This window comes from Pristiophorus japonicus, chromosome 17, assembly GCF_044704955.1.
Source record: "Pristiophorus japonicus isolate sPriJap1 chromosome 17, sPriJap1.hap1, whole genome shotgun sequence".
Lineage (NCBI taxonomy): Eukaryota > Metazoa > Chordata > Chondrichthyes > Pristiophoridae > Pristiophorus > Pristiophorus japonicus.
In genome coordinates, this window is record NC_091993.1 from 13,288,956 (window position 1) to 13,314,242 (window position 25,287).

Genomic DNA, 25,287 nt, shown 5'->3' on the forward strand with positions numbered 1-25,287 from the left:
TGTTCCTCAACCCCTAGACTCGCACCCTCAATGTAATAAATGACCTCCCTATTATTCCTACCAAAATGTAATACCTCACATTGAACTTCATTTGCCAATTATATGTCCATTCTGTAAGTTTACTAATGTCCCCCTGTGATTTGTTGCAGTCCTCCTCAGTATTGACTCACCCACCCCCCCCACCCACCCCTCAATTTGGTGTCATCCAATGTCTAAATCATTATAGATGCTCCAATACTTCAGTAACCATCAATGTTTCACATCAGTTTAAGCACATAATTCAAAGATGTTTCCCTAATGATGCATCTGAAAAAAGTGTATCCATAAGAAAACCAGTTGGATCTAGACTGCACAAGCAAGCAGGCTACAAGATGGAGTTCGTATGGTAAGCAGGAGCTATTAAATGCTGCTAACTGAAAAAATATTTTAAACCTTAATAAAACTATTTATGAATAATTTTTGATTCAAAATTTAAAGCTGTTGAAACCTAAAACTACTTGCCACACATTGGGCTCAAATTTCCCCATGAGTTGCACCTTTTTTTTTGGTGTAACTTAATTTTTCGTTTATCTTTTTAGTTGCAAATATGGCCATTTAATTTGCACCAGTGTAAGTGAGTTAGTTAAGTTTTTTGTTAGGTCAGTTTTTTTTTCCCCAAAAGGGGGTGTTCCCAGCCACTTAGAAACATAGAAAATGGGTGCAGGAGTAGGCCATTCGGCCCTTCGAGCCTGCACCGCCATTCAATAAGATCATGGCTGATCATTCCCTCAGTACCCCTTTCCTCTTTCTCTCCATACCCCTTGATCCCCTTAGTCGTAAGGGCCATATCTAACTCCCTCTTGAATATATCCAATGAACTGGCATCAACAACTCTCTGCGGCAGGGAATTCCACAGGTTAACAATTCTGAGTGAAGAAGTTTCTCCTCATCTCCGTCCTAAAAGGCCTACCCCTTATCTTAAGACTATGTCCCCTGGTTCTGGACTTCCCCAACATCGGGAACATTCTTCCTGCATCTAACCTGTCCAGTCCCATCCCGTCAGAATCTTATACGTTTTTATGAGATCCCCTCTCATCCTTCTAAACTCCAGTGAATAAAGGCCCAGTTGATCCAGTCTCTCCTCATATGACAGTCCAGCCATCCCTGGAATTAGTCTGGTGAATCTTCGCTGCACTCCCTCAATAGCAAGAACATCCTTCCTCAGATTAGGAGACCAAAACTGAACACAATATTCCAGGTGAGGCCTCACTAAGGCCCCGTACAACTGCAGTAAGACCTCCCTGCTCCTATACTCAAATCCCTTAGCTATGAAGGCCAACATACCATTTGCCTTCTTCACCGCCTGTTGTACCTGCATGCCAACCTTCAATGACTGATGAATCAAGACACCCAGGTCTCGCTGCACCTCCCCTTTTCCTAATCTGCCGCCATTCAGATAATATTCTGCCTTCGTGTTTTTGCCCCCAAAATGGATAACCTCACATTTATCTGTATTATACTGCATCTGCCATGCATTTGCCCACTCACCTAACCCGTCACCCCGCAGCCTCTTAGCGCCCCCTCACAGCTCACACTGCCACCCAGTTTAGTGTCATCTGCAAACTTGGAGATATTACACTCAATTCCTTCATCCAAATCATTGATGTATATTGTAAAGAGCTGGGGTCCCAGCACTGAGCCCTGCAGCAGTCCACTAGTCAAAGGGACCCCTGTGTAAATAACCACCTGTGTAACTTCAACAACCTACATTTATAGAGAGTCTGAAAACAAGCCCAGACAAAGTTATACCCCAGGTGAGCTGAGTCCGAGTTTACACAGCAATGTAATCATTCACTGCATGACGGCACTGTGCAATGTTTATTTACGTAGCAACTTTAAAAGCAAAGTATTTTCATATGTTGCTTCTTTTCATTTCCATATTTAGACAAATAACACAAAGCAGTCTTACCACTTACACCATTTATGCCAATTTGACCAGAAAAAAGTTGTACTAAACTAACTTAGGGCAGCGTATGTGTCCACTTTTGTCCGCACAGAAAGACCTTACTTACAGTTAAGGAATCGGCGCAATTAACTACATTTAAAGCACCACCAAAGCATCAAACAAAGCACAAAAAGTAATAAGCAATTCATTAACAAATAAAATAGAAGGAATCTTGCACCGAAAGCACCAAGACCAAAGTAATAAGCAATCAATAAATAACATTAAAAAAATAGAAGGAACCCTGCACCTAAAGCACTAAAATCAATCAGTAAATAATAAAAAATAGAACTCTTACCTTAGCGAACGCAGCAGGCCGCCGATGAGGAAGCCCATTCGGCCAGGGCTAGGGATGGCGTGCTTTGGCCCCTCCCACACAGCCTGCAGCGCGTGTTTGCCGAAACGCCCATGTGCAGAGGTCCCGGCACTGTTTTCAGCGCGAAACCTAGCTCCTCCCCCCCCCCCTCTCTTCCTTCTGCGCCACACCAGCTCCACAGGTGGCCCGAGAATCGGCCATGATCGCAGGTATTTTTGGGGGGCACTGCTTCTGATCAAAAATGTCGGCGGGGGCTCGGAGGTGCGCCGAAAAAAACCGGAGGGCCAAATAACTACAAATAACCTTGAGCTTAAACCCACAATGGTCCAATTTGGAAGGCAGCATTATAATTCCAAGGTTTTAAAAAAAATAAAGTCTTACCACACACATGATGTAGGAGAGGATAGCACCAGATGATCCTATCAGTGCACCAACGATTGTCATTAAATTGTTGTCCAAGAGAAAACCTTCTGCACACAGGGCCCAACCAGAATAACTGTTTAACACAGTGATCACAACAGGCATGTCAGCTCCCCCAATGGCAGATGTGAGAGTCACACCCTAGACACAAAACAGGATACAACAGTATTATAATGCAGTTATATTTTTCACTCCTAAATTTCATGGATAAATTCCTATAATGGATATTGTTGTCACCTGTAATTAGAACAGTGACTAGCGTTGAATAAAATCAAGAAACAGAACTGCGACTTGATGACAATTTGCTCAAGTTAGAATTTCAAAAACTTTATTTTAGCATTCATTGCTATTAAATATTACTCCCATCAGCTGACAACTACATTTCATATTTTCACAGTTTGCAAGCGATGGAGACATGGAAGGCCAGCTGAACTATTTCTGTTTATCTCTCTAGAAAGTCAATCCTACAGGTTCCAAAGACAGTTGGTGAACAGTTTTTTGCCTCCACTACCCTTTCCTGAAGTCTGTTCCAAATTTTGATCGATTTGGGTGCAAAGAAATTCTTACTGACACCAGTTCTAAAATGGCTTTTCATCCATTTGAACCTATGGCGCTTGTTCTAGTTCACGGTTGGCTGAAACAGGAAATCGAGAGAAATGCTTCCTCTTCACGGCTGAAGAGTCGAAGGAGGCGAAAATGCCTGCGCCCCGATTGGGGGCGGTAACCCTCCAGGGCCAGGACTTTTAGCGCCCGGTGTGGAAGTCCCGCCCCTGCCGCTGAATTGGACTTGCCGCCCCTCAAAAGGAAGTGGAGCGCAATCTCATGCACTCCACTTCCTTAGGGGGGTGGTAACCAGGGCGTTACACTGGGGCAGCGAGGCCAGCAGTACGCAGGTGTTCCACGCAGTGCTTAAAGGGGAAGGCCCTCTGCGCGGCCTCGGAGGGCCTCCATTGGGCCCCCAGGGCAGCGTGCGACGAAGTGCCGAGCTGCACGATGGCAGCCCCACAACTAGGGCCGCCATCGTCACGCCGACCCGAGAGTCGTCCGATGAAAAATAAGATGGCTGCCCCAGGGCGCCCCGAGAGCGGATGTCAGCCAGCCTTGCGGCCCACGGGACACTTTCCCCCGCAGGGCGCTAAGGGGTCAGTGCGGGGCGGTGTGAGGGGGTCGGTGCGCACGATGATGACATCATCAACGGTTGCACAGCGGCCCGGGGCACTAACCGCGGGACGCCTCCGCAAACACCCAGGAGGCGATAGCGCCCCCCTCCCCCGGGTGAAAAATATCTTGCGCACGCCCCCCCCCCCCCCGGAGACACTAACAGAGTTATAAATTGTGGCAATTTACCCCCCAGTTTGTTTCTCCAATGTTCCTTCATCTTTGGACCACTAACACGGGGGGGGGGGGGGGGGCAAGGGGGGGGGGCGGGGGATCAGATTTCTGACTCTTCTGTGGATCTCTTTCTCTTGTGACCAAAATTTGACAGGACCAAAGTGAGATCTAATAGAACAATACACATTTCCAGCTAATCTCCTTTGACTTATACGCCATTGGTTTAGGCTTGGAGTTCAGTATTCTATTTGCTTTGTTGATTGCTGTTTCAGATAACTTAAGATTACGTGCTAAGTGTGGTGTTAACCAACACCCAGGCTGCTTTGGGATGCCATGGAAGAATATCATCTGACAGTTACATCAATGTTTCCAGTTTAAAAAGACAGTACATTTTGAACCCAAGAAACGCAGGGAAGATGATAAAACACGGAAGCCCTTCCTGCCAGACTGAAATGCCTGGTTTCTTACACTGATTTGACACACTTGTGGAAATATCGAATATCCTCTACATGCGATGGTAGCAGATTATATTTGTCTTGAGTAAAATCAGCTCCAATCTGTAAGACGTGATCATATTAGTTCATTCAACAAATACAGCAGATGTAATTTCTTCATACCATGATTGTTGACAGAGCAGAGACACTTAACAGGCAGGTCATGCCTGTGGTATAACTGGGATCCAGCATAAATGGCACTAATCCGCCCACTGAGGCTGCCATCAATCCAGCATTCAGGTAGTGCCGCCCAGGTAACATAAGTGGAGCGGAATTCAGGATGCCTGTAAGCAAGAAGCAAACTTGAGCTATTCACCGGTAAATTGGTTAAAATAATTATGTTACTAAATAGATTTTTAGTTAATCAGTTTGAAAGCAATTTGGAACCATGTGAGATTCTCATTTAGAAAAATAGGTGAATTTTGAAAATAAAAAGGATGCGTCTTTTTGTATTAACTGAAATGCAGCAGTTTCTGATTGGTTCCCTTGGAGGATAAGCCACACCCTGAAATTCTTCTGAAATGTGTAACTGGAACTGCCCAGCCCAAGTTCTGAGTGAATTTCCAATTTGTAATTCGATCCATTTTGACTTCAGAAGCCACAGAGGATAGATCTCCCCAAAAGCCACCAAATTCCAGCCGAAGTCCCTTATCCTAGTGTGTGCATCCCTCCGCCAGCTGAAGACCCTTACCCAAGTGCAAGATATTACACCCCCTCCCCCCACCCAACGATGGGGCTTTGTATGCGGATTGTTAACACACGCACCAGGGGATTGGAAGAATATGATGTGTCTTCCCCAAGTTCCCTCTCGCCCCGATTCCCCACCTGTGTCTCTCTCTCTCTCTCCCCCCCCCCAGGCTCTCTTTCTCACCCAGCGCCCCCCACATCCAGGCTCTTTCTCTCTCCCAATCCCCCCCACCACCCCTCCGGCTCTCTCTCTCTCTCCTCCACGCCCCCACCCCCCCAGCTCTCTCTCTCTGCTCCACTCCCAAGCACTCTCTCTCTATCCTTTCCCCCCTGCCACCTCCCCCCGCAGGCTCTCTCTCTCCGCCCCCCCCCACCCCTCTGTCCCTCCCCTCACTGCCCCCACCCTGGCTCTCTCCCCTCCCTCCTCCCACTCAGGCTCTCTCTCTCTCACCGCCCCCCCCCCCTACAATCCAGGCTCTCTCTCCCTCCCTCCACCCCACCCCCCAGCTCTCTGTCGCTCCCCTGCCTAGCTCTCTCTCTCCCCCCTCCCCACCGCCCCGCCCCCTCGCCACCCTCCAGGCTCTCGCTCCACCCCCCCTCAGCTCTCTCTCTCTCGCTCCCTCTCCACACCCCCTCGCCCCGCCCCCCCCCCCCCCAAGCTCTCCCTCTCTCTGCCCACACATCCCCAGGCTCTTCCTCCCTCCCCGCCCCAGGCTCTCTCTCTCTCTGTGCCTCAGGCCTCTAAGCTCTCTCTCCACACCCCCCGCTCAAGCTTTCTCTCTCTGCTCCCGCCAAAGCTCTCCTTCTCTCCATTCCCTCCCCCAAGCTCTCTCTCTCTATTCCACCCCCCCCCCCCCCAAGCTCTCTCTCTCTCTTTCTCTCCCCTCCCCCCCCCAGCTCTCTCTCTCTCTCTGCCCACCCCACCCACCCTGGTTCTCCCTCGCTGTTCCTCCCCCTAGCTCTCTCTCCAGCCCCCCCCCCACCCCCCAAGCTCTCTCTCTCCCCGCCTGCCTCTCGCTCTCCCCGGCGCTGCGGGAGGTTCGGCGGATGTGTTCGGCTGCTCAGTGGAGGCAATGTGGTGTTGGACACATGCGCAGAAAAGGGTTAGTAGGAATTGCGCTGGGGCGGGGTCGGTGATATTTGTTCTAACTCTCGTTTCCGCGCATGCATCAGCAGAAGGGAGACAGTACACATAGTTACTGCGAAATAAAAAGCACTATATGGCCCACAACACAGGCAGTAAATAATCTTCAGCCTGTCGATAGCAGCCACTTGTCTCTCCTTTTACCACCCTGCCCCACACACACATGGAATACAACTGTAGATGTTGCATTACAGGAAAGGTTTATTGGGGTTCATGTTGTTTTGCACATGGGTGACAAGACTATACGTGGTCTTTAGGTGATGATAGGTTAGAGGGCTGGGGATAATTGGGCCAGAGTGTGTGGCCGCAACTCAATCCTCCTTTTAAATTCATACATGCTGTCCTTATTTTTGTATTTCCATGTCCACGTTTATAATGGAAACTGCCTGTGCAAACTTGTCATAGTGTAATTGCGCCTGCCTGCCAGAAGTGGCACTGTACTGCCTCCACTGAGGAAAAGAGGTATCCCATTATTCATACAGTTTCCATTATGTGAATATAGAAATTTAAAAGGATCACAAAAGGAGGATGTGTGGAGGCCCAGGAGCAGCGGGAAGGCGTGCAACTTGAGAGAGCAGCGCGAGCTGCGAAGGCAGCGAAGAGCGACGTCATCAAGGTCCAGGTCGGTGATTGGAGCGTGGGCAGATACAGCAGGAGCGGCAAGGTCGGGGCGAAGGAGCGGCGAGAGACTGGAGAGCGATGTGATCGGGGTCCAGGAGAGGCGCGAGTTCGGGGCCAAGGGCAGCACGGGCGGGCTCACACTGCAATGTGTGTGTGTGCTAGGTCCGTGCAGCAGAGCAGGGCTCCAGTTTTTCTTGGGTAATCTTTGCCACTGGACCAAGACCTAGCTCTGTCAAGCCCGTGTGGTGGCTGGGTGTGCAACGGTCACCGCACATTAAAAAAATCCACGCACAGGCATCTTCCACCCTTCAACATGTAGTTCAGGACCTAGAACTTCAGGTCCTTCATTGGAACACCTGTGAACTTATCAATTTTTGGCATGGAAGCAAGCCATCCCCATTTCGAGGGACCGCCTATGATGATGATGATAGAAATTTACAATGGGAAAAGTTCACAGGAAGTGTAAACAGATATATTTTTTAAACCTATCAATAGATAGATATGTAGAGTTAACCATTAAAACTCCAGTAAGTCAAAAAGTATTCCTGGGAAGTCTAATATTGAACTTAAACTAAAGCTTTCTCTTTTTTCTAGAGTCAGAAGTTGACCATCACTCTGTTCACTAATATGGAGTTGACTTGACAGCTTTGGGAGTCATGAACATTTTATAATCATGACTAAAACAAAGCAGAACTGGTGCCATTTTAGCAACAATGCACCAAAATGAAGATGCACCCCAACTTTATAGTCAATGCACCTCAGTGTCCAAATCAGCTAGAGAGTATCGCCATTCTATATATATATATATAGGTACTGTTAAAGCAGGCCTCTTGCAATATGTAAAAACAGATTTAGTTCTTGCAACATGCAAGTATTTTTTGCAAAATTATCGTCGGCCATCTTAGTGAGTGGTCATCTACTCGCACACAAGGAGCAAGCTATGAGCCCGGGAAAAGAGCAACATTACTCTGGATGCATCGAGGGCCAGACCTCCCCTTTATTTCCACCAAGGGAGCAGGGGTTCAGCAGCGTTTTGTACTGTATCAGTGTACATCAGTGGAAAAGACTGAACCAATTTTATCAGGATCACACTTAGTTGAACGAACAGATCTCTTTGATTTATAGCTGATCCTCCAATTAAACCAATAACTAATATTTCAAGAGGTGCAGATATGAGGGTGAATGTCGAGACCACTACTTGTATGGCTTTTTACCTTCAATAGATGCACTGCTTTTTAATCTCTATGACTAGCTAAAAAACATGATTGGATCTTGATTTTTCAATTTCCTCTATACTTTTAATCATTATTTTGACAATTCTGATGATCAAGCAGCATGAGCCATCTCCAATGCAGTCTGTGAAATCTGGCAGCTCTATCAATGAAAAGTAGCTTACAAAAAGCAATGCTTTAAATCAAAAAAAGCATTTTTGGATTTCTAAGCACTTTGCTGACCCTTTATGAAGACTCCCTCTCCGTACACTCTCCCTCCAAAATGCAGGGCATTTTACAAGTAGCAGATAGTTATGGAGCTCAAGTTTTCACACGTGCTGACCGGAAATAAAATTATTTTATATTTGGGGCTGTACAAAGCTCTTGTTCTTGAATATAATTAAAAAATTCCCAGTATGGCTATACAACATATATATTATCAACAAATACATTCAGAACTTAAGTACTGAAAATTAGTCTTTATTCAAAGAAGGTGGAATCTAAAGCTTTTACAATGAGCTAGTTTAGTTCAAACACTTTTTTGAAAAAAAAAGTTACCTTGTAACTTTCCGTAAGCCACCAGCGAACCACTAAATGTCACACCACCAATGAAAGTGCCCAGATAAGCCACAGTCTTGATGAGATTTGCTGCAGGGTGAACATCAAGATGTGGGTACTCAATCATGTATTCGGCAACGCAGGTGAGAACGGCTGCCAAACCAACTAGACTGTGAAATGCAGCAACCAGCTGAGGGAGGTCCGATATTTCGATGCGTTTGGCGATGGTGAGACCTAACGGACAAGAATCAGACAGAAAACATAAACTCAGAGCCAACAGGATGCGATGATGTTAATTTCCCTCTTCCACCCACCTCAAGCAGAGAGCGACAACTAGATCTAATTATTTGTCCGTAAGCCAATGACTTAACTTGTATATTTTAGGGGTGTGGCCAGGCTGCATTTATTACCCATTCCTAGTTGTCGTGATCATATTACGAGTCAATTACAAACACATGTAGACCAGATTGGCCAAGGGAGAGTTTGCTTCCTTGAAGCTCAATAAATATATACATCAATAACAACAACAACAACATGTATTCATATAGCGCCTTTAACGTAGTGAAACATCCCAAGGCACTCCACAGAAGTATAATGCGATAAAAATTTGACACCGAGCTGCACAAGTAGAAATTAGCACGCTTGGTCAAAGAGATAGGTTTTAAGGAGCGCCTCGAAGGAGGAAATAGAGGTAGAGAGGCGGAGAGACTTAGGGAGGGCGTTCCAGAGCTTGGGGCCCAGGCAACAGAAGGCACAGCCACCAATGGTTGAGCAATTTTAATCAGGGATGCTCAGGAGGGCACAATTAGAGCAGCGCGGCCCTCTTGGGGGGAGGCGGGGCGAGGGGGTGTGGGGCTGGAGGAGTTACAGAGATAGGGAGGAGCGAGGCCATGGAGGGATTTGAAAATAAGGATAAGAATTCTGAAATCGAGGCATTGTTTAACCGGAAACCAATGTTGGTCAGCAAGCACAGGGGTGATGGGTGAGCGGGACTTGGTGCGAGTTAGGACACAGACAGCCGAGTTTTGGACCACCTCTAGTTTACGTAGATATACATCACATTATAAGTGATTGGTAGCTTCTCACCACTACACCATCATCTCCGGAATCCCCTCCAAAGACTTGTCCTTGGCCATCTCTTCTTCCCCATCTACATGCTGTCTCTTGGCAGAATCATCTGCTGACATGGTGTCAACTTCCAGATCTACACTGATGTGATGACCCCATCTCTCCCTTTCCACCACTTCTCTCAACAGTGCCACAGGGTTGTCCAGGACTCCCTCTCTTTATCAGCTCTGTCCCCATTTTACTGCACAACACATCTTATCCCTGGCACGTATCGTGTACTTCAACTGGCCATTAGATGGTGTGCGAGAGTCGTGCGGGGATTATTTTTTCTCTGATTTTCTGCCTTGCCTGTTGGGACGTATTTGATCTCCAGGGAGTGCCTCCCTCCAGCAGTGTGGCTAGATTCAGCAACTGAACACATAGGGGATTGCAGCCATCAACTCACGGCTCATCGCCAACGTACTGCAGCACACATTGTGTGAAGAAACAGGGAGACCCTCGAAATTGTTCACACATTCATCCACCTCTATGGCTTCCTAATTTGTCCAGCTGGCCTCGTGATGTGTCAAAGTTACATTACAGTATCCTGCTGCTTTGCTTACTTGACTAAAGACCCCATTGTCTTCCTGTGTGTGAGACAACAGTTGTGAATTATCAATACCTTGACTACTACTCATTTCAATTTGGGATATGGGGGGGGGGGGGAGGTTGTGAAAAGTTGTTTGGGGGGGGAGGGGGAGGAGGAGGAGGAGGAGGAGAAGGAGGAGAAGGAGAAGGAGGAGGAGGAGGAGGAGGAGGAGGAGGAGGAGGAGGAGGAGGAGGAGGAGGAGGAGGAGGGGAAAAAAAATGAAATTACAATTAAGGAAAGAGCATTTCTGAAGGTAGGAAAGGAAAGCATGTGTAACTTTAGTTTGGCGGATCTGCAATCACTGGATACCCTGGTTTAGATTCTTAAGTAGGTTATAGAATGTTGTGCTCTCTAAATACGTCTTCAATCCTGTTTTCCCGAATCTGTTGAAATGTAAATCAGTAATGGAACTCATATGTGAATGGTTTCGAATTCTAATGCTGGTGACCTTGTGCTAACCTATTTTAATGTAACCGTCTGGATCGTGCTAGTGCTACTGCCAGCTGCACTAAATTTTTGTTCTGTATGACTGGAAGTTTGCAAACTGTGGGGAAATAAATTGTTGCCCTGCACAAAACGAACAAATACATTTCATAACATTGCAATACAAAGTGACATTTTCAGTATGGTATTTCTCAAAAAGCTGGAGGCTGAACTATTGGGTTTCCAATGGATGTGAGCAAGTGCCGTATTTTTGTCATTGTTGTTCTAGTTACATAAACTATCTGGATCTTGAACTTTTACAGGACTCTCTGGGTACCTTTGAAAATCATTACAGCTACCAATATCAATAAGACGGCAAGTTTCAAAACAATGATGATATTTCAGCAAGCAGTAAAAGGGGCGAAGTTTTTTAATGGAACATCCTGGTTGCAAGAAACAGCCTGTTTATCCACTTGTTCTGAGGATGGAAATATTGTTGCGTCCTTGAAGGAATTAATGAATTAGTGTCTGAACAAATATTTCCTTTAAACAAATGTTTCCAGTAACACAATGGCCATTAAAGGCAGATACCATGTTCGTAAAAAGATTATCCTTTTCCCTCAAATTTACTTTCATGTAACTAATCTTGTTCCCAAATTAGCAGTATTATTTAAAATAACCTACTCTGCACTCTAAAGCAATCAGAGTGATATTTTAACATCTATATTAATAACGTATAATAAGAATTACAAGCTTATTGTGTTGTTGAATTACTGAGAGAAGTAACCTGGGTTTGGTTTTAGTGTTTGGATGTCAACGTGTATGGTCCCTCCTCAAAATATATTGTGATCAGGTGAAGGATCTTAATCCTGGGAAGTGGAGTACTTCCTACTTTAAGCACATAAGGCTCAATTTTCCCCAATGCCATTTTTTGGTGTATTGCAAGGGTTACGCCCGTTTATTTTTGGCCCCGACTATTCCAAAAAAATAACTTGCAAGTTTCCCCGTTCTATTTTTTTGAAATTGGTGCCACGCAGCCTGTCTTTTAGCCCAATATCCGAGTCGAAAAAATGATGAACACCCCTTCTGCACATGCGCGGAAAAAATACACTTTTTTTACGTGGCTGCTATGGGTGCACCTGCCCAGTACACGTCCCGGTCTGCATTCGGCCATTTTTAAAGAGACAGTCGTGTGTGAGAACTTTAATTCTCAGTGGAAAAATCAGAGCTGCAATACAATATGCAACGCAGCTCAAGGACCAAGAATTTTTCACAGGATGAAATGGAGGCCCTGGTTACTGTAATTGAGGCCAGATGGCACGAGCTGGACACCAGCAGAGATCACATAAAAGTTTCACCAAAAGAAATGAAGAAACGCTGGAAGCAACTTGCAGAAGATTACTGTGCAGTGGTGACCACCCCGAGGTCTTGAGACCAGTGGCAGGACCTTGGTCAAGTAGTTAGTGCAAGTAATATTTTCATTTATTCATTTCATTTATTCACCCAGCAGAAAGACACCCTCTCTGAAAGGTTCTATTTTCAGCTTTGCAGAGGAAGGTGGCACACAACAAAAGGGAAATAACTCAATCAGGAGGAGGCCCGGCAAATCTGCACCCACTGACACCCGTGGAAGACGGGGTCGCTGCTTTGATGGGACCTGCCTGGAGAAAAGCAACCACCGCTGCACAAGCTGGGCCCACACTGGAGGGAGAGGGTAAGTCCTGCAAATTCCACAGTCTGGCTTTGCTAAAAGTCATGCACTGCGCGGGCTAGCCATGCTTCGGTTCATGTCTCCGTCAGCTGCGTTTCGGTTGATGCAATGTGCTCTCATTCATCGTGCGCCTTCCAATGAGCCCGCTGCCTGCGCTGTGTGAGCGCACTTATGCCACCCACCCTGTCCCCTCCTCTGCTGATAACCATTTATCTGTTGTGTTATATATTGCAGGACCTGAGGCCAACCCTGACGAGGCTGAAGTCGATACAGAAAAAGATTCAGACACGTATGAACCTGCCAGACCAAGAGCATGGGGGTGAGGGGGAGGAGATGGATGAAGCCCCCCCAGTGTTGTACTCATTCTGGGGGAGGTGCTGGTGCCGCCCATTGAAGTGGCAGGCCCTTTCCCGAGTGGTACAAATGTTGGGACATTCCATGGTTTCTCACAGTCCGAGGCTGGGGATGCCAGTGGGATGTAGCGAGGCACACCCAGGGCCCCACCGTCCGAGGCTGCGGGTCCCAGTGGGATGCAGCGAGCCACACCCAGGGTGAGGAGGGGAAGGAGAGCTTAACAGCGCTCTCCTGAGGTGCAGGATCGAACAGATGTGGTTCAGATGATGGCAATGAGTGCAGAGAGCATTGACCTTACGCAATCACTCCTGGACACCATCAGTGGGGTGGGTGATGAGGTATCGGGACTGTCGGGAGAAGTAACAACACTCTCACGAGAAATGGGAACCCTATCTGGGCACATGAGAGAGGGAATGTCGGAGGTAGCTGCTGCAATATGGGAACACACCCAGACTCCGTGCCCATTGACAGAATCAACTACCACTCTCACTGCAATCCCCACACCAGCCTCTGAAGAGGCCCAAGCCGGGCCCTCCACATTACCGCCTGCCCACGCCCCCCCATCAAGAAGTGCCCATTACCCAAGATGCTCGAAAGAATAAGCTTGGTACCAACCCGAGAAACACTGTGCCAACGCCTGCGGGCAGGGCTAGAGTCAACAAGACCAAACGCAGCGGGTGGTCTTAGAATAAGGTGGAGGAGAGATGGGTGCAGCCTTTCTTTGCTGCTGCTGTTGTTGTTGTTATTATTATTATTGTTGTTACTGTTGTAACTGTTCTCAACTTAAGTTTTTTATAAGTTATGTAAATTTACAAGTCTAAAAGTTTTTAAAGTGATCTTAGCATTTGTAAGTAATCTTAAAGTTTGTAAGTGATCTTAACTGAAAACTTTAAAGTTTGATACAAGAATATTTTTATTAAAGTTAAGTACAAACCAATGTTAAACTTTTGAATAACATATATTTTAAATTATAACTGAATCATTTCCATTATTTGTTCCATTAGCACAACACAACATTACGAAATAGGTTCAAACAGTAAACATGGTCCATTTGGAATAGTTACCGCTGAACCTTCAGGCAGCAACGTGTTTATGATGAGCTGCTGGCGCAAGTCTCGAGCAATCATTAAAGGGACACGATGGCCTGCCCTCCTCCGCTGGGTTCAGGTCGTTGCATGGCTTCCCTTACCTCCCAATAGGCTTGCTGAGGATGGGAAGCTAGGCATTCAATGAGGTCATTTGTGGCAACGACGTCTGATGCAATTCTTTAATTTTAGATTTTTTTTCAAAAGTACCACCCCACCACTGACCGAACATCTCCTCACCGGGCTCAAGGGTAGGCCGGCAGAATCGCTCCCTCGCCCGGACACAGGGGCTGGGCAAACACCCAGCTGTCCCCTGGGTTTCTTTTGAAGCTGCTGCATAGTGTAATGCTCCTCATCCCATCAGTTCGGCTTCCAGCCAGTTTCCCCCGCCCCCCCACCCCCCCCCACCCCAGGGCTTCTTTTGAAGCCGAGCCCTGCCTCCGTGCGAGGGAGTGATTCTGCTGGCCGACGCACCGACCTCGAGCCTGGTGAGGAGACGTCCGGTGGTGGTGTTATAGGGAAAGATGTTCCCCTTGGGCAACGGCACCTGTAGCATAGATGTTAGAACGAAATATGTAATTGTAGTATTAAATGCATGAATAAAATGTATAAAGATGGCTACTTGTGGTTTAACAAAGCCCCAAGGGATTTCAGCCAGCAGAACGAGGCTGCATTCTTAGTTACTGATAACTGCTGTTTTCTCACGCAGGAATACACGAGCTCTGCAGATGTTCCTAATCAGCGGGCTAACAGACCTCAGACAAAACGTCCAGGTTCCTGTTAGTCCTGTTACAGTCGTATTGTTCTAAGATAAGGATACTGCCCAAAGACAGCACCCAAGGACAGTAAGATAAGGGGGGGGGGGGGCCCAGACCATGTCACAAGACCATGAATAATCCTTAGCAACACATGAGGCAATCATGCAGTCACCTAATGTTTAGAGACCACTTCTATTTGAATCTATATGTAATCTATAATCAATATGATTGGATAGTGTCCGGCCGAAATGGGCTGATGTAACTGTAATAAACTACTGTAAAACATATAAAAATCCATGAAACCCTTTGTTCGGCGGAGAGAGGTACCTGGAGCCACCAGTTGCTTCATCTCCCCGCCGGCGTAATAAACTGTTTTGGTGTATGAACCGACCCTGCGTGACGAGTCATTCTTGGAGGGTACATTCGCGCTAACAGTGGCGTCATGAACAGGATATTGCAGAGGCCGTTATACTCACCCGGATTCTCCAGGGCTGTCCTAAGTCCGAGCATATAAATAGCAGGGTGAACGCACAGGTTGATCGACACGGATGGATGGATCAGTATCTCAGACACCTAGCCTGAGCCTGAATTAAGAGGACTTAGTCCCACGTGATGGCCAGGATCAAGTAGGAGTAGGGAACCCCAAGACCATAGGATAGTGAGACCAAAGCGACACCTCTCGGACCCAGCAAGGAAGGGGGCAATAAATCCCGGGGGGAAGGGACCAGGCGGTGTCCGAAGGCCGTCGCAATATTCGACCTGTAAGGAGGGTCGCACCAACAGGCAAAACGGTGGTAGGTAGTCGTTAAGGGGGGCATAGAGCACTGCGGGAATTGCTTATACGCGTTTTAGGAATTGCGCGAGTTTGTGTAATAGCAGATTCGTAACCTGACAGTGGATAGAAACATGTCCCAACACGGAGGGTACCATATTAGGAATGGATTTGTTGAGTGAGCAAGGCAAGATAGTAGATGCCCGAAACAAACAAGTAATTTGGACAATGAGAAAGGGACATAAAGACAAAATCACCGGAAAGTGGGTCCCAGTGAAGAATGTAGCAACCGTGGGTAATGCGGCCAAGTTAACTAGGGACTGGACTAAAAATGGGATGTTGGGACTAATATGTCAAGCCCTGCCTGATATATGGGCAAAAGCCAAACAAGACTGTGGACTAATTAATATATTACCAGAAAAGATCATAGGGCCCATTCACCCACCCCACAAGCAGTACCCGATTAAACCCGAAGCCATACCGAGCCAGGGAGTTGATCATAAGAGCCTTGGTAGAACAAGGTATATTAAGACAAACAGTATCAGTCACGAACTCTCCAATGTGGCCGGTGAAAAAACCCGATGATAGCTACCGACTAACAATAGACTACACCGCCCAAAATAAAGTCACACCCAAAGAACACCCAATAGTAGCCAGTCCTGCCACGAGCATTAACGGCCTGAGTCCAGAACACAAGATCTTCACCGTCCTGGACATCGCTAACGGATTCTGGTCGATCCCATTGGATCCCGAGTCCCAGGAAAAGTTCGCTTTCACTTCCCAGGGCAAGCAGTATACATGGACGCGGCTCCCCCAAGGGTTCCACAACATTTTTCATCGAGTTATGAGTAGGACCCTGGAAGAATGCGACCTCACACCGTACAACAGCACGATATTACAATACGTGGATGACATCCTAATAGCCTCGTCAAATGACCTGGAGCATCTAGGCGCCCTAACGGTGGTATTGAGAACGCTAGGGAAGGCAGGGTTTAAGATAAATCCGAGGAAAGCACAAATAGGACAGGCTAGAGTACGATACTTGGGGCATGACATTAGTCAGGGAACCAAAACTCTCCCGACAGATCGGAAAGCGGTGATTGCCGACATGCCGCGACCCACCAGAGTGCGGGGCGTACGGTGGGTAATGGGACGGTTTAACTACTGTAGGAATTTTATTTCCCAGTTCGCAATGATCGCAGAGCCCATTCAGCGTTTAGTCAAGGGCGGAAAACACAGGACAGAGCAAGTGGAATGGGGGGTGGAACAGGAGCAAGTCTATGAACGGTTAACGGCTGGGCTGCTGTCAGCCCCTGCTCTAAAATTACCAGACATATCCAAACCATTCCACGTGTATTACAACCTGGAGGGAGGCTTTTACAGCGCAGTAATGACCCAAGAAAAGGGGGGTGCGATGAGACCTGTAGCGTATTACTCCACACAGGAATCCCCGATAGTAAAGGGACTTCATCGATGCGTAGCAGCCCTCGATCGTGCAGCCTGGGCTGCGAGAGTATGTGAGCCTGTGACCATGTCCGGACAGTTGGTTATACACACAAAGCACACTATAGTGGGATTGCTGAACACTGGAAGGTTAAAAACAGTGTCAGATGCCCGACGGGCGACTTGGGAAGCGGTACTGATACCCAACGATCAGTCCGTACAGATAATAAGAGACGTAGGGTTTAACCCAGCTGAAGGAATGGTGACTGAAGGCGAACCCCACCACTGTCAGATAGAGATAGATCAGGGCGAGGAGGGAGAAATAGCCTATGACCCACTGACCGACCTCGACCTGACCCTTTACGTTGACGGATTCCGGCGGTTCATCAACGGGCAGTTTCGAACGGGATTCGGCAACGGTTCCACATCGCCTATCACCCCCAAAGTTCGGGAATGGTAGAACGCATGAACCGTACCCTGAAAACGGCAATCGCAAAGGCAATAGCTGAGACAGGAAAGGGATGGGTGGATGTTTTACCCTGTATATTAATGAGGCTTAGGGCCACCCCGAATCGAACGACGGGTCTGACCCCTTTCGGGTTAATGACCGGTAGAGCCATGAAACTCCCTGAGAATGTAACAGTGGGAGGGGAAGATATGGGGCCCTTACGGGATCGTATTAAACAATACGTTAAACAATTAGATTCACAGTTAAAAGAATTGCGACAGGAGGTGAGGGACCAGCAGACCATACGAGACCCAGAGAGTCGAGACCAGGGCACAACCGAACCTCACCTGCCGCAGGTAGGGGATAAAGTCTTGGTACAAGTCACCCCTGAACGCAAGGGATTTGCCCCCAGGTGGATAGGACCTTATGATATAATTTTAACCAGTGACACATGTGCATGTATCGATATGAAAAGAAAGGGCCGGTGGAAGCACTGGTCCCAGTTGAAGAGATATAACTAAGATCATGTCGGACCTCGAGATAGTACCCTTCAGGGAGACCACCTGGTATGCCACTAAATCCCAGGAATGGCAAAAACACCTTAAAGGACGGAATGTTTGCAGGCATAATGGTGGCCCTAATATTGGTAGGAGTATGGATAATATTTAAATGGGTTACTGAACAAACCCGAGCTCGACCCGTAGTAGTCCAGAACCGTCGACTGTACAGACCAGGACATATAGAGATAGAGATGGTACGACTATAAACACGTGGATAACCTAATCTTTACCTCTAATCTTCCAGAATAATGTCGGTGCGAGCAAATCAGTACCCAATCCCTGGTGACGACCAGGCAGTCTGTTTAAAGTTTTCAGATAAAACACCCACTGAGATGGAATCACAGCGGTCACTTCAGCTCTGCGGCATGATGCTCGGGATCTCGATACTCATACAAGCATCAGATAACTCGGATGGACTACGAGAAATACAGCAAACACAGGACATTTACCCGAACTATGGGGTTTTGTTTAATTTAACTGATGGGATATGCATCCCAGCAGCCAAAGACTGGAGCAAAGACGGAACTTATTTTAATGCCTGGTTGCAGGTACACTCGAGCAAGAATATGGTATGTGTACACTGCTCCATGGATACCAGGGTCAACGGCATCAGAAGGGAAGAGGCCCGGGGACTTGATAAGTGTACTTTCGGGATAATTTGCGTGCCCCCTGTTAAGCCCCATCCCCAACTGGTGGACACGTACCGAAAAGGGGTGGGGGTATGTGGGTGTTATGAAGAGGTGGGAGCAGCCGCCATGTCTTTGTATGTATGTTTGTCACCACCCTCGACACCGCACCCCGTAGTGACCTCCAATTCACCCGAAGTCTTGCCATGTCCTTTAATCAGAACGGGATTGTATTACTTAACGAAGGTGAACTATTATATGATAATGTTAAGCATGAAATTGTGCCTGTTCTGATCAATATTTCAGGCATACAAATGCCGGAGTATTGTACAGAACAGGCAAGGAAGATGTATAGTGTATTAAGTAAGGTTGTAATGCAGCAGGCTGCTGATGCCATGGGTGCCAGTAGGTTCTGAGGATAAGAGCAGGTGCATAGGCATAAGAGGGGAATAATTAATGACGCTGCTCCCAGCTTTAATACCGAGACCTCCATAGTAAACTCACTGGATATACAAGGGCTGAATGAAAAGGTGGAACAACTTAAAGAGGTGATGAGGGAACTGTTAGAACGGGCAGAGCAGAATCAGAAAGACCAAGCCGACTTAGGAAGGGAAGGCATGGAGATACAGTTAGATGGAATTTCAGTAATCGAGACACATGCCAAAACAATTAATCGGCTAATTGACAGAGAAAAGGAAGATGCCGAAAGCTCCGACAAGGGCAACTCTGTCACGCTTATGGTCTGTGGATGGTGGGACAGATACGACACAACCGCGATCAGATCCAAAGGGGGAAGGTACCAGACTGGATAGACAGCTCACATCTGGCTCAGCTAGCCAAGCTGAAGGGGACACTGGATAACTGCACTCTGAAGGGACTAACCAGAGTATACCCAGCGATCCCAAACTGCCAGATGGGCACAGCGGCAGGAGTGGGGATTGTCTTGATGATCCCTATAGTCATAGTCAGGTCCATTTCCCCTTTATCAACTGGAGAATATTGGGGTTGTACAGGACAATGCCTCCCTCCGTTACTACTTAACCGCAGGCTCAGCTATCCGTAAAGATGATAACGCTATATGGCATCTCCCTGACAGGGTGCAAACAAAGGGGCAAGATCACGGTGTGCCCCCACCCGGTGGGACAGGGAGAATTAGATGAGTGTGGTTTTAATCGAACCGATGGATGAGTTTTGGAAGTAGTACCTGCCCCTACACATTTTGCTCGGGCCGGGTACGGAGGCAAAGGGAGATACTGTGTCTCCACCACGGAACACTCATGTCAGTATAACGGCTTGCAATGCCAGATCCCGCAACCAAACTTCTGCTTTACACACTTACGACCCGTTACTATAGGGCAAGCCCGCATTATCCAAGTTAGACGGTGAGGTACCGAAATCATTGACGCCACTGATCAGCTCCATGATCACCTGCAGGACTATGACGAGCCCCTATTCCCCATTTAGCGGAAGTACTAAGGGAACTAAGACTCAGAGTCAGACAGTCTGTTAAAACTCTACCACCAATTACGTACAAAGATTGAGATACTGGAGAAAGATACTGACACAGAGCGACAGGATGAGAGTTGGTGGAGAAGGGTTTGGAACTGGGGATGAATGTTAACATCCACCCTTGGATTCGAATTATATCACATATACTGGTCGGAATACAGCTGGTCCTAGCATTAGCATGGGGAGTCATGGCCTGCCGGTCCTGCAGATATTATGCACAACAACAGAGGTTTAACACCAGAGCTTAGATAAGCAAGGAAGTTCACGTGACAGGCGAAAGGGGCGATTCAAACTATATTAATTTGATCTAAAACAACTGAGACTCCCGAAATCGAGTGACTGGCCAGCACGTCGAAGCAGGGAGTACCGGGTGATACACAAACATAACATAATATAAATTGGTGTCGGTTTCAGGGGGCTAGGACTAGCCCCTTTACCGAAAGGGGGGATTGTTATAGAGAAAGATTTTCCCCTAGGGCAACGGCACCTGTAGCATAGATGTTAGAACGAAATATGTAATTGTAGTATTAAATGCATGAATAAAATGTATGAAGATGGCTACTTGTGGTTTAGCAAAACCCCAAGGGATTTCAGCCAGCAGAGAGAGACTGCATTCTTAGTTACTGATAACCGCTGTTTTCTCACGCAGGAATACACATGAGCTCTGTAGATGTTCCTAATCAGTGGGCTAACAGGCCTCAGACAAAACGTCCTGGTTCATGTTAGAACAATACGACTCTGTAACAGGACTAAGATAAGTAGACTGCCCAAAGACAGCACCCAAGGACAGTAAGATAAGGGGGGGGGGGGGGCAGACCATGTCACAAGACCATGAATAATCCTTAGCAACACATGAGGCAATCACACAGTCAACTAATGGTTAGAGACCACTTCTATTGGTCTATTTGAATCTATATGTAATCTATAATCAATATGATTGGATAGTGTCCGGCCGAAATAGGCTGATGTAACTGTGATAAACTGTTGTAAAACATATAAAAATCCATGAAACCCTTTATTCGGTGGCGAGAGGTGCCTGGACCCACCAGTTGCTTCATCTCCCCGCCGGCGTAATAAACCGTTTTGATGTATGGACCGGCCCTGCGTGATGAGTGAGAAGTGATTCTTGGAGGGTACATTCGCGCTAACAGTGGCGTGCCACTTTGAAAAAAAAATACAAAATTAAATAATTGAATTAGACTTCCATTTTCTCAGTTTTGAGTTTGAAAAAATTAAGCTTCATGATACATATTCAATGTTTTCTTGACTCCCTCCAAATCTTTGCATAAAAACAATGGCGTATTTCCACGCCGATTTTTTAATGTGCGCTGGTTTTTCTTAAGTGCCCAGAAGATTTTTTGGGAGTGGTCACATACACCGTCCTAGGAAAAATGTTAGTTGACCAAACTTGCATAAATCTGAAAAAGTGGCGCAGACATCAGGTTACGCCCCCTATGACACAAAAAATTAACCTAAAAAAATCATAACTAACTGAGTTACGCTGGCGCAGAAACTTTGGGGAAACTTGGATATTTTAATTTATGCCAAAAAAAACGGTGCATGCCAAAAAAAATCGGCACAGATAACTGGGGAAAATTGAGCCCTTAGTTTCAGCATCAAGCACCCTCAGGTGAGATATAGCACAATCAAGTGCAAAGCAAAGCTCTCTCCATTTTACATTATTAAAGATGCCTTATAGCCTGCTGATATCTGAGAGCAAGAATTGGAAAAATGCTGCTGGGTTTTATCCCAACCATACAAGATACTAGAATATACTCCTTGGGTGCTTATGCATCAATTACAAAACTCAGTACAATGTTATTCAAAGCTAGGGCGATTCTGCATCTGATTTGTTGTGACCTGGCCTTTTATAATTCATTAAGAAACCCAAGTCGAAAGTTCATAACCAGTACATTGTGGAATTCCAAAGAACTAAGTTCTACTTTCGTCACCAGCCAGAACAGACAAAGCTTTGGATCCAGTTCATATAAAGCCGATAGATAATCCTGACATTTAAAAATAAGAACATCGAATTCATAAAGCACATTATGTCTCTCATAAATGTCTCAAAACATTACGCATACGATGAATTTCTTTGAAGTGCAGCAACAGTTACGTCAAGATGTCATGAAGGAGAATGAGATTAATGGCCAGTTAATTGGTCTTTGGTGGTGTTGGATACATAAGAAATAGGAGCAGGAGTAGGCCATTTGGCCCCCTCGAGCCTGCTCCGCTATTCAATAAGATCATGGCTCAGCTCCATTTCCCTGCCCTCTCCCTTACACCCTTATCGCTCAAAAATCTGTTTATCTCTGCCTTAAATATATTCAATGACCCAGACTCCACAGCACTCTGGGGCAGAGAATTCCATAGGTTTACAACCCTCCGAGAAAATAAATTTCTCCTCATCTCAGTTTTAAATTGGCAGCCCCTTATTCTGAGACTATGTCCCCTAGTTTTAGTTTCCCCTAGGAGTGGAAATATCCTCTCTGCACCACCTTGTCGAGCCCCCTCATTATCTTAAACGTTTTGGTAAGATCACCTCTCATTCTTCTGAACTCCAATGTGTATAGGCCCAACCTGCTCAACCTGCTCAACCTATCTTCATAAGTCAACCCCCATATCTCTGGAATAAACCTAGTGAACCTTCTCTGATCAGCCTCCAATGCAAGTATATGCCTCCTTAAATACGGAGCCCAAAACTGTACTCAGTAGTCTAGGTGTGGCCTCACCAATATCCTGTACAGTTGTAGCAGGACTTCTCTACTTTTATACTCTATTCCCCTTGCAATAAAGGCCAACATTGTATTTGCCTTTCTGATTACTTGTTGTACCTGCATACTAACCTTTTTTGTGTTTCATGCACAAGAACCCTCAGGTCTCGCTGTACTGCAGCAATTTGCAATTTTTCTCCATTTAAATTATAATTTGCTTTTCTATTATTTCTGCCAAAGTGGATAACTTCACATTATACTCCAGCTGCCAATTTGTTGCCCATTCATTCTGCCTATCTATATCGCTTTGCAGATTTTGTGTCCTCCTCAAAATTTGAGGAAGGAATGTTGGACAGGGCATCAGTAGAACTCTTTGCCGTTCCTGGAGTAGTTCCATGGGATTGTCAATGTCCATTTCAATGGTTAAATGAACACCCACCTGACGAAGCAGCTGAGTACTTATGCACCATTCATCTTGTGGAAACATTTGTTTCTTAAAAGGAGCCGCTTGGTGCACTGAAGCCGCTTCTTGCACTGTTGTGGACTCTCCCTAATTTATTTAAGTGTAACTATTTGTACTGCATTTTTTATTTGACAGATGTGTGGCCAGCGGCAAGCAGAGAAGCGGCGGGGGACTGAGAGGGAGCCTGGGTGGAGGGAGAGAGGGAGAGAGAGAGAGAGAGAGAGAGAGAGAGAGAGCGCGCGAGTGCGAGGCTGGGAGCGAGCGAGGCTGCAAGAGAGCAAGAGCGCGAGACTGGGAGGCAGCGAGAGCGCGAGGCTGGGGGAGGGGGAGGAATTGACATGGGGGAGGGGGGAAAAAAATCGAAGGGGAGAGAGGGAACTCGGGGAAGACGGATCATGTTCGTCCAAACCCCTGCAAGGAACATCTGTTAGAGTGGATGATATCCAGGTCACGACACTGTCACTATTCATTCATACCCAATAAACGTGTTAATAATCCGTACACAAAGCCTGCCCCATCTATGGTGGGGTGGGGGAAGGATGCACTTGCCGCTAGGGTAAAGCACTTTGGCTGGGGGAGGGATGTACTTGGACTGGGGTAAGGCACTTCGGCTGGGGGAGGCATGTACTTGAACTGGGGTAAAGTATTTTGGCTGGCCCTTGCTGTCTTCTGGGGAGCTCTGTCACTTCAGGAAGTCAAAGTAGATCGAGATACAATTTGCAAAATCAATGAGACCTTGGGATGGGCGGTTCCAGTTGCACATTCCTGTGAAACTTCAGAGTGTGGCTTAGCCTCCAAGGGGACCAATCATAGACAAAGGGTGGAGCATGGTGGCCATTTTTGCAGTACAAATAAGCGCATCCTTTATTTAATCATGAGGCAAAAGTGAATAATCACAATTAAAACGCGAGACAATAAAAGGAAACCAAGTAAAAATTCAAGGGTATCAATCTAACAGAAGCTTCATTATTCAACATTACGTAGGATTACATAGGGTATACAGCACAGAAACAGACCATTATTCCAACAAGTCCATGCTGGCATTTATATTCCATCCGAGCTTCCTCCAGATTTTCCTCACCTAACTATCAGCATAACCCTCTACTCCCTTGTCCCTCATATCCTTATCTAGCCTCCCTTTCAATGATTCTATACTACTCGCTTCAGACACTCCCTGTGGTAGTGAGTTCCACATTCTCACCACTCTCTAGGTACTTGGTTCCACTGTACAGACACAGACACACTATCTGAAAAGGACAGAAACAATCGTATTCCAGAGTACTGCATCAATCCTTGAATCCTGTTCTAAATGTTAATTGAGCTCCTTTCAAGGTGTTATTCAATATAGCATTAACTTCTTATGAAGCATTATGCCTACACTGGTCACAACATATGAGCTTAAAATTAGCTATGGTTATCCAATTCCTGAATCTCCGGAGAATACACACAGATGATCGGATAAGACTGTTGGTCACTTTATAGAAATTAAGATGCTAATACTTTTGGGAGTAATTTAAACTTTTGGAGATAGTGTGAACAGGCGATATCGGATCAGTCACCCACTATACACTTTTCCCGACTTCAATGGAAACAAAAATCAGGAAAGGTGTATAATGAATGGCTGACCTGATACCGCCCTGTTTACACTATTGGCAAAAGTTAAATTTACCTCAGTAAGATGCAGAGCTTTAGCACTATTCTGTCCAGGTGTGCCCCCGATAGCTGTCTGGATAAGTAGTTATTTCCTGCAATTACAGATTGTTCAAAGTGGTTGGCACTGATCAATGGGGCAAGCTATTTCATCCACTTACAAACATCCTGTCGGGTGATTTACAGTTCACGCTTGCAGGACAGTTGAATTTATATGGGCAAATGCCATTTTGAACCATATGATTGTCTGTCTGACCATCTAATATAGTGACGAGAAACACAGTTCATAATTCCTTTTGTTTGGAGAGATC

General features: G+C 46.4%; 1 protein-coding gene across 2 annotated transcripts in view; it reads right to left on the reverse strand.

Moving 5' to 3' along the window:
• Positions 1-25,287, reverse strand: part of LOC139227558 (NAD(P) transhydrogenase, mitochondrial-like) — a 90,662-nt gene that overhangs the window by 19,070 nt on the left and 46,305 nt on the right. For both annotated transcript variants that reach the window (XM_070858404.1, XM_070858405.1), the window contains 3 exons: positions 8,765-8,998; positions 4,667-4,827; positions 2,679-2,858 (listed from right to left, as the gene is read on the reverse strand). In XM_070858404.1, the coding sequence (XP_070714505.1) occupies positions 2,679-2,858; positions 4,667-4,827; positions 8,765-8,998 (575 nt within the window). The remainder of the gene's footprint in view (positions 1-2,678; positions 2,859-4,666; positions 4,828-8,764; positions 8,999-25,287) is intronic.